This window comes from Meleagris gallopavo, chromosome 29, assembly GCF_905368555.1.
Source record: "Meleagris gallopavo chromosome 29, MGAL_WU_HG_1.1, whole genome shotgun sequence".
Classification (NCBI taxonomy): domain Eukaryota; kingdom Metazoa; phylum Chordata; class Aves; order Galliformes; family Phasianidae; genus Meleagris; species Meleagris gallopavo.
The window spans coordinates 3,473,293-3,482,411 of record NC_139432.1 but is presented as its reverse complement, the minus strand read 5'-3'; the positions used below and the strand labels follow the sequence as shown (position 1 = coordinate 3,482,411).

Sequence of the window (9,119 nt, the reverse complement as noted above, 5' to 3'; positions counted from 1 at the left end):
TCCCCTTCCCCATCCGCATTTTCCACCTCGGATTCGGGGCCGGAACTGAGGACAGGCGCTGGGGGGGAGGACGGGGGGACAAGAATCCCCCAGTCTCGTCCAGTTTCCCACTGTGTGTGTGTGTGGGGGGGGGTCAAGCAGTCCTGACCGGGCTGGGGAGGGGGGTGGGTGGGTTGGGGGTCTGGTTATCGCCCGCTCCACATCGGTGAAAGAGCCCAGCTGTGGGGGAAAGGATGGGAAAAAGGAAGATGTCACTAAAAGGATTAACTCTTAACGTGCCATAGAGGAGAGCATCCATTTCCAAACCTATAAACCGACCTGGTTTCTTTTGAAGTTGCTTTCAGATACAATGAACATCACGGTCAGATTTATTTTTTATTTATTATTTTATTGGATTATATGCTTATTTCTGGGGAACATCCGAGTGACTGCTTCCTCTTGGGCAAAGCTGCCTCTGCTTTATGGCCTCTGCAGGCACGGAGATGAGGGCTGGAGGACTCAATAGTTAACACAGGGATAAAGGATTTGGAGAGAAATTGAGAGATTTGGAGATTCTCATTCCCTAGCACGTTCAGGAAAGCAGCAAAACGTTTCCAGGCATTTTCCTGCACAGAAGGGATGGAGCTGTAAGGCAGATATGGGAAGCTTTGAGCCACCCCTCCAGCCAGAAACCGTAAAACACGAGCAAGCAAGCAAACAAACAAAATGGTTCAGTATAAGGAGTAATTCATAGCAGGATCCAGATGGGGAAAAGCAAAGTTTAACGGATCCTTGCAGCTGTCAGAAGGCGGAGGAGCATTTCTGCCCTTCCACCGCCCATATGGAATCACTCGTGTTGGAAAAGTCCCTCATATTGCCTATTTTCCTCCTTTTATATCAGTTTGTTTTGATTTCCCGCAGCCCCGACGTCCTCCCAAAGGGATTCACTGAGCTCTTCCAGCTTTATTGCGTCATCGCTCGCAAAGCTCAGCACGAAGCCATTGGCTCTCCCCTCTCGTGACGTCATGGTGGAGTGACGTCACGCCAAAGCTCGGAAATACGTGCGGGAAAACGAGCAGAAAAATGAGGGCAGCCCATGCCTGTAATACTTAGAAAAATGACTGAAAAAAAAAAAAAAAAGGGAGCAAAATCGCTGCTTGAAAGGATCACGAGTTGGGGCACGCTGCCGTTCAATGCATTGCATTTACAAAAGAAAAGACAGAAAGAAAAAGCGAATCAACGCGGGTGGTGGCCGTGGTAGCGGTCCTGGAGTTTATTCGCCCTTCCGAGGCTGTTTGGGGTTTACAGGAGCTTTAAACCTGGCGCTGCTGCCCCTAAACAGCACGCAGCGAATGTGGGCTCATGCACCGAAGCCTTCCCTTCCACCATAAAATACACCTAAAGGAGAAGAGGAGAGCGGGTTCCAGTACTTACACCCTATTTATTCTGATGTAAAGGATCACAGCGTTTCTTAATATTCACCAGTATCATTTTGTATGACGCGGGGTTTATCTCAGCACATGCTATGAAACATATCACTATAAATCAGCGTTATTAGGAGGAGGTGGGTACAATATTAGTACAAACGAAATCGTGTATGGAATGATACAAATTGCATTTACTCGTATCAAAAGATAACCACGAACATACATGTACTGTATGTATGCATACAAACACGTGCATATATATTTAGATCCACACAGCCGGTACCATACTGCATGTGTACATGCATACGAATACACATCTGGGTATATATATCGACACACAAACACAAAGATCGTAGGTGAGGAAAGGGAAAATAAGGCGCAATCCTAACCGTGTGCGTTCGCACACCTATGTGCATCTCTGATACATAACAGCAACGCGGTGGGTGCCTGCAGCAATGGCTGTGAATACGGATCCACACAAGCAAGAAACGTGCATGCGTTTCCATAGAGCACATCTGAACTGTACGGATTTCCCCCTTCGAAGAGCATTTGGATGCTCCTGCCTGGATTCTAGGTTCTAAGCTCGGGTTTTTGGCTTGCAGAACAAATCCGTGCGCAGTTCACCCCCCCCTCCCACTCCCCGGCCCGCCGTACGCAGACGAGACAGGAGTTACGTTCGGGGTTAATTAATGCAATTAGGCTTTTTTTTTTTTTTTTTTTTTTTTTTTTAAAGAAAGCGCTCTGCTGATGCAGTTCGAACCAAAGCGATGGAGGGAGACGAAGCGAACACGACGTGGTAAAGGCAGAAAGAGCGAACTGTACACAGTCCTGGATGGGAACGTTGCCCTTTCCGACGTGCGGTGCCCACATCTGCCGATGGGTTTTGCCTCTCGGGAACAGAAAACCCTTCATTGCCCCATGGGGACGATGCTTCATCCCCCTCCCGGTGTCGCTCAACGTGCCGGAGCCCCGGGGACCTTTTGGGACTGCGGTTTGGGATGGCTGTGGTTCTCACTGAGCACCGCTGCTGCTTTTGATTTTGGCGACGACTTTTTTCTCTTTCACCCTCCTGTTCTGGAACCAGATGGTGATCTGTCTTTCCGTAAGGTTGGTGGCTGCTGAGATCTTCCTCCTTTTGTCTCGGGTGATGAATTTGCTGCTGGCGTACTCCTTCTCCAGCTCCTTCAGCTGTCCCTTGCTGTACGGGACTCTCTTCTTGCGGCCCCGGCGAAAGGTGCAGCCGTCGGGGGGCAACGGAGCGGCGGCGTCTGGGAGAGATGGGGCTGAACGGAACCGGGCTGGGGGGGCACAACGCACCCGGGACCCCCAAATCCGGCAGCAGCGCCTTCCCCTCTACCGCCCCGCTCCTTCCCTCCAGTCTCCCTATCTACTTACAGTGTATTCCCTAACGAAATGTGAAAGTTGTTTTTCCTATTTGCATTTATTCATATACGGTTTTCCTCTTTACATACATTCAAATCTTGTTTCTCTCCTCTGCATTTATTTAAATCTTATTTTTTCTTCTCTGCATTTATTCATATAGTCTTTCTCCTCTAAACTTATTTATACATTGTCCTTCTCCTCTAAACTTATTTATACATTGTCCTTCTCCTCTAAACTTATTTATACATTGTCCTTAATTTTGGTCTCTAAACATATTTATATATTGTTTTTTCGTCTCTGAACATATTTATGTATTATTTTTCGTCTCTAAACTTATCTTTTTTTTTTTTTTTTTTTTTTTTTTTTTGAGGGGTCCAGGAAACGACCACCAACCTAGCAATAACACATTCTCTTTCCCCATTCCCACTGCTGCCTCCCGGGTTATGTCACCAATCGCCTCACTGCCCGAGCTGCAAAGGGCATCGTTCATCTTAGTTCTTATTTTTGCAGCCTGGCCTTCCTCTCACTCACAGTGAAGAGCTCCTGGTCGACAGCACCATTTTTTTCCAGTAGGTTATTATAAGCTTTATTTAAACAAACTACGTTAAGCCTTGCTCCCAACCACCCCTCTCACAGCCCCTCCGCATCTCCAGCCCACGGACTTTACCTGCAAAAGCGGATTTCAGGAGGTAGCCGGCCTGGCCTTGCTCCTTGGGGCAGCACATCTGACCGCTCCAGCTGCCTCCCAGAGCCCAGGGCTGATGGTAACCATCCACGGGCAGCAAAGCTTCGTGCCTCGGCTCTCCTGGACCGCCCAGCCCCGGCACCACCGACACGTCCAGGTATCCGGCCACAGGCTGATAAGGTGCACCGTAACCGGGGTAGAAAGCCAATTCTGCGGGACGGCTCTGGAAGTCCTCGCTGCCCGCGGGGGGGTCCAGGTACTTCTCAGGGGGAAACGGCCCCTGAGTCGGGCCGGCTTTGAGGGCGCTGCGGGCGACTCGGCACGAATAATAACCCCCACCCAGGTACCCGTAGGGCAACGGAGCGGAGGCGGTGGGACCAGGCGGGGCGGCGGGGCCGGGGGGGGCCGTAAGGCACGGCTTGGCCGCTTCTTCAGTCGGATAACCGGGGTTCATCCCGGGAGGAGGCGAAGGGCAACCGAGGGCCGGTGGGGGCGGCAGGATCCTGCCTTGACCGCCTGCGAAGCCGCCGGCAGCCAGGAGCCCCTCGAGGCCAGGGGGCTGCATGCGGGGCGGCGCGGGGGCCGGGGCATGGAGAGAAGCTGCTCGACTTCACCCTGGTACTGCCCGAGGGGGGGGTCCCCGGATCTTTTTAAAAGGCTGAGAGCTGCCGAGAGCTGCCTTGCCCCGCCGGGCTGCCCTGACGCAACGGGTAGAGCCGGCCTCATTGGTTAATGCGTGGGGGAAAAAGGACGGAGAAGGAGGGGGAAAAAAAAAAAAAAAATAACACCGCACACACAAACCCACAGAAAGAAAAAAAAAAAATCTCCAGCCCAGCCCTAATAAACCGTGGCTGCAGAAATTGCGAAAATACTTTTATTGCAGTCGGAGGAGGAGGGAGGAAACCTCCCCAGCACGTGACAGGCGGGTACAAGCCTGTGCATTATACAAAAAAATAAGAGGGGGGGAGAAGGGATAGAGGGAGGGATGGGGGATGAGGGAGGGAGAAGGGGAGGGAGGATGGAGAGCAGCACGGAGGAATAATTCCTGGTGGAAAAACACAGGCTCAGCTTCAAACCATCCCATAGCGATGTGTCCACATCTTCCTTAGAGGTCTGAGGGCAGAAAAACTCCAGTGGGGACACCTGGGGAGCCCCTCAGGCTCTCAGCCTGGCCTTGCTCATAGGTTGTGTCCCATGCACGTTCCTGCAGCCACCCACCACAGTGTAAACCAAAAAGACAAAACCTATATCCTATGTAACCTCTACCTGACCTCTGTATTAGGTACAGCTGTGTACCTAAACCTATATATAACCTATAGCCAGGGTGCAGGGAAGGCCAAGGAATGGACAAGCAAGGAGTGAAAAGAGAAAAAAAAATAACTGCAAAAGGTGGGGAGAAAAGGGTCTCTTTGCGTTCAGCTTTGCCTTCTGACACAGTGCTGATGGGGATTTGAGATGGGGGTCCAAGTCAGCAGCTCAAAGGGGAAAGTTTGGAAATGGAGGGGGATCATAGAGAGAGCCTTTGGGTGCAGGAGGAGTGGGCATACAGAAGGGTATGGACAGGCAGGTGTGGAAATGGAGGGTTGCTTCAGTGTGGAGAAGTTTGGAGTTAATACACCGAGGCCCACATTGTGTGTAAATGTTCAGAAATGATCGGGCTATGCATATTTTTAATTGCCTGTACCCGTGGTGCAAACACAGAGCTGCCTTTCTCCCTCCTGTTCCTCTCCATTTTCCCCTAAAAGTCTTTGTCTGGGGGAAACCTTCAGCACTGTCACCCAAAGGCAGAGCAGCTCACGCACTGCCTCTGCGCTGTTTCCTTCTTGCAAAGAGATCAGCTCCAGAAATCCACAAGAAATCGAGAATTCCTCTTTTCTCGTTACCGAATATCAGCACCGCTGTTCCTTCTGCCGTGTCTTCGGCCACCAAAGAAAGCTTTGAGACCCCCAACCCCAAACTGAAATGGGTGGGGGGAGGCAATGACCACGTCGGGAAAGCAGCGGCTCCGCAAAGTGACCCGGCGGGGGGGGGTGAGGGGGGGCGGATTGAAGCTTCATCCCCACCTGTGGATGCGACTGTGGCTGGGTGGGCTGCGGGCAGGGTGGGGAGAGGGACAGAGCTGGGTCAGCAACGGCAAATCGTGAGGAAAAGCCCTTGGAGGTCTTTCCCCCCTCACTCGCCCCCCCACCCCCCCCCGCAGACACCGCTCCTTTCAGCTCAGGAGATCCGTGGGGTCTCTATGGGATTTTGCCCCGCTGCGTCCTACAGAAAAAGGGTAAAAATCAGCGCGAAGCTGCGGGTTCGGTCTTGGCTTTTGTCGTTCTCTGCTGCTGAAAATCTTGGAGTCTTTGTGGACGCAGTGGGTTTTGTTTTATTTTATTATTGGTTTTTTTTTTTCGGAAGAAAAGTGAGAGAAAAAGGGGGAAAAAAGAGGAAGAAGAAAGAAAAAGGAAAAATGAAAAAGGAAATGATAAAAAGGAAATAAGAAAAAAAAAAGAAATGAGAAATAAATAAGAACGAAAAGAGAAAAAGTGAAAGAAAGGAGAAGAAAAAAAGAGAAAGGAGAAAGACAGGAAATGGAGAAAAAAAGGAAAAAAATGGAAAAGAGAAAAAAGAAAAAGGAAGAAAAAGAAATGAAATAAAAGTAAAAGAAAGAAAAAGACAAAATAAAGAAAAGGGAAAAGATAAAGAAAAGAAGGGACAAAAGAAATAGAGAAAAGGGAAAAAGGGAAAAAAGGAAAGAATAAAGAAAAGAGGAAAAAGAAAAGAGAGAAAGGAAAAAAGAGAAAGGAAAAGAGAAAATAGAAAAAGAGGAAAAAGAAAAGAGAAAAAAGAGAAAAAAAGAAGAGAAAAAAACAAAGAGAAACTAAAGAAGAAAGAAAAGGGAGATTTAAAAAATCGGGGGGAAAAAAAAAAGATAAAAAGGAAGAAAATTAAAAAATAAAACCCATATCTTTTTAACCTCCACCTTTCCTCTTTCAGAGCCCCCTTTTTTTTTTCCGTCCCACATTTTAACGACCGCTCTCCTTTGATGCCCTTCGTGTCCATTCCCTCCCTCCCCCCCCCATCCAGCTCCCATTTGCTCCGCTCCCTGCTTTGCTCTCGGCTCCGCGTTTGCCGCAGCTCCGGGCCGGGCTCCGTCTTGGGGTCAAGGCCAAGTTGAACGCCGAGAGCGGCAATGCGGGGCCGCCGTCGGGTCCAGAAGATGCGGGAGGGGTCGAAACGGGGCAGCTCGGAATGAGAAAAACCCGAAGGGATCCGGGCTGGAGAGGAGCTGCGGACGCAGAGGAGCGATTGGCCTGGTGCTTTGTGCCTTTTTTTGTTTTGATTTTTTTGCCTTTTTCTTTATATCTCATTCGAGGAAGATCCAACAGCACAGCGCCCAAGGAAGGACGAAGCGCCGCTGGATGGAAATGGGATTTTATCCTTTTTTCAAGGAATCCTCGGTCAGACACAGCCCTGCTGCCAGCTCCAGGAGCAGCGCCGGCTGAGGTTCTGCTTTCTGCCTCTTTTCACCCTAAATTTCCCACTCGGGTTCGCTTATTTAGAGGTCGGAGGGGACTTTTTCACCTGGTTTCTCCATACATTTGCACGTGGGCTGATTTATTGGAGGCATTACCGATCTTTTGAGGTCTCGTTTCCCTTCGGTTTATCTTTACGACACGGTCGGAACATTTCGAGCACAATTTGCAGTGGAAACGACTGCAACTGTGGCTTTCAAAGTGATATTAAGATTTCTATTCTTTGACAATTTCATGCATAAAATTCGGTGTGATATTTTATATCACAATAAAGCCAGAGGAACGGTGTCATTTTAAAAGAAAAGATCGATTTATTTTCCAGCTCCTCTCTGCTCTCAATGATTGTGTTTGAAATTATTAAATACACTTTGCAGCTATACTGATATTATATTCTTGATGAGATCAATTTAATATTTATGCCATCTGGAATCCAAAAATGTTTTGGAATAGATCTTAACTGTCTGTGATTTTTTTTTTTTTTAAGCAATTGAAATTGAGGTCATCCTCACAAAATAGAGGGGGGAAAAAAAAGCAACCTCAAAACCAACACAAACCCCAAAGCAGTTTGAAGGGGAAAAAATTGGAACTACTTAAAGACGTAACATTTGGAAATAATCAATTGTTGAAAAATTGAGTTCTGGCTCTGGAAGGGAGCCCAGCCCTTTGGTGTCTGATTTTGGCAATATTTCTGGGAGGAAAAAACCAAATAAAGGCAAATATTTTGACCTTTTCTTTCTTTCTCCCTTCATTGATGGATGCTCCTTTCCCACCCCACAGGCAGCCCCAGAAGCTCAGGGGGACATAGGAGAGAATATTTCTCTCCCTGGTGCTTGGAGGGCCATAATCTGTACTTCATAGCACGTTGCTCTTGAATCCTTTGAACAAATCAGCCTGGCATGGGAACAGAGAGCACGGCCTGGCTCCTCTTCACTCCTTTTATCCTTGCCTATTGCTCCTGGCCGAGCCCCTGTGCTGCAATCACTGCAGCACATTTCTGACCCTCTTCAGGGTGCAATGTGAAGCGACCTCAAACTCGAAACATTTTGCTGGACCCAGTTCTCTTTATCAATGCATTTCAGGTCTCCCCTCCCTGAGTTTGTTTGGCCAGAGGCTTCTTTCCTACCTTTCAGTTTCCCTTCCAGGAACCTGGAAGGCTGAGCACCCTGGACAGCCAAACCTGAAACCTCTGCTTTGGGGTTCTCCTTCCCTTTCTCCAAAATATGGTGTTGAAACTCCAGGAGGTTCCCCAAAGGCTGCAGCACCTTTGGAATATTGGCTCCTCTTTAAGCCTTCCCCTCTGCCCATCTCCTGCTTATTGGGCAGGGGAGGACTGAGACTCCAAAAGGGGTCCATTCTGCCCTCACTGCTGCCTCCAGGAAAGGAAGAGGTGTGGTGGGAATCTGTATGGCTTTGCCTGCAGAGCAGAAGCCCGAGGAAATTGAAGGCAATGTGGCCTGGGTGCAGCTTATGAAGCAAATTCTCTTGCCCTGGAGCAGAGAGAGAAAACATAAACGCTCATCTGCTACTGCAAATAGAGACATTTGCACATCTTCAACCTGGAAACAGCTCTATAAATACTGCTGGGTATCCATGTCTGTGTTGTCTCTGTGTACAGCCTTGCTTAAATATGCAAGTGATCCTGCTTAGATATGGCAAAATGTTCCTCTCTTCACATCCCCCTCTGCATACCCCCATATGTGTGTATGAGTGGCCGTGCATCCATCCTGCCCTGAGTCCCACCCCACTGCAGCAGCACTTTTGCCTGAGCACATTTCTCTTTTTTAGCACCCATCACTGCACACCCCAGGGATTAATTCGGTGTTCCCCAGGTTCCTGCTCAGCTAAAGCAAATCATTTCAGCTGCTGTGGGATAAAAGGGGAATTGCTCTGTGTGCAGCTTGCTATACTTCTGATGTTCCATCCATTGAGAGCTGTTCCATTCCTCTGAACTTTCCCACTTGGACCTGGCTGTGGGTCCTGCAGGCAGCCTGCAAAAAGCATGGTCACGTGGGTGGTGGGGATAAACCAGATTTTAGGTGGAATCAGGAATATTTTAGGGCTATTCTCACAAATGTGCCTGGGACTGGGATCCCCCTGAGGGAAGTGAATCCAGGTAGGAACTCA

General features: G+C 48.9%; 1 protein-coding gene across 1 annotated transcript; it reads right to left on the bottom strand.

The window, feature by feature from the left end:
- Nucleotides 1-1,400: 1,400 nt before the first annotated feature.
- Nucleotides 1,401-4,423, bottom strand: HOXB13 (homeobox B13). Its single transcript, XM_085211158.1, has 2 exons — nt 3,457-4,423; nt 1,401-2,674 (listed from the first exon to the last, which is right to left on the bottom strand). The coding sequence occupies exons 1-2, from the start codon at nt 4,037-4,039 to the stop codon at nt 2,418-2,420; spliced, it is 840 nt and encodes a 279-aa protein (XP_085067284.1). The 5' UTR covers nt 4,040-4,423; the 3' UTR covers nt 1,401-2,417.
- Between the last annotated feature and the right edge of the window lie 4,696 nt (nt 4,424-9,119).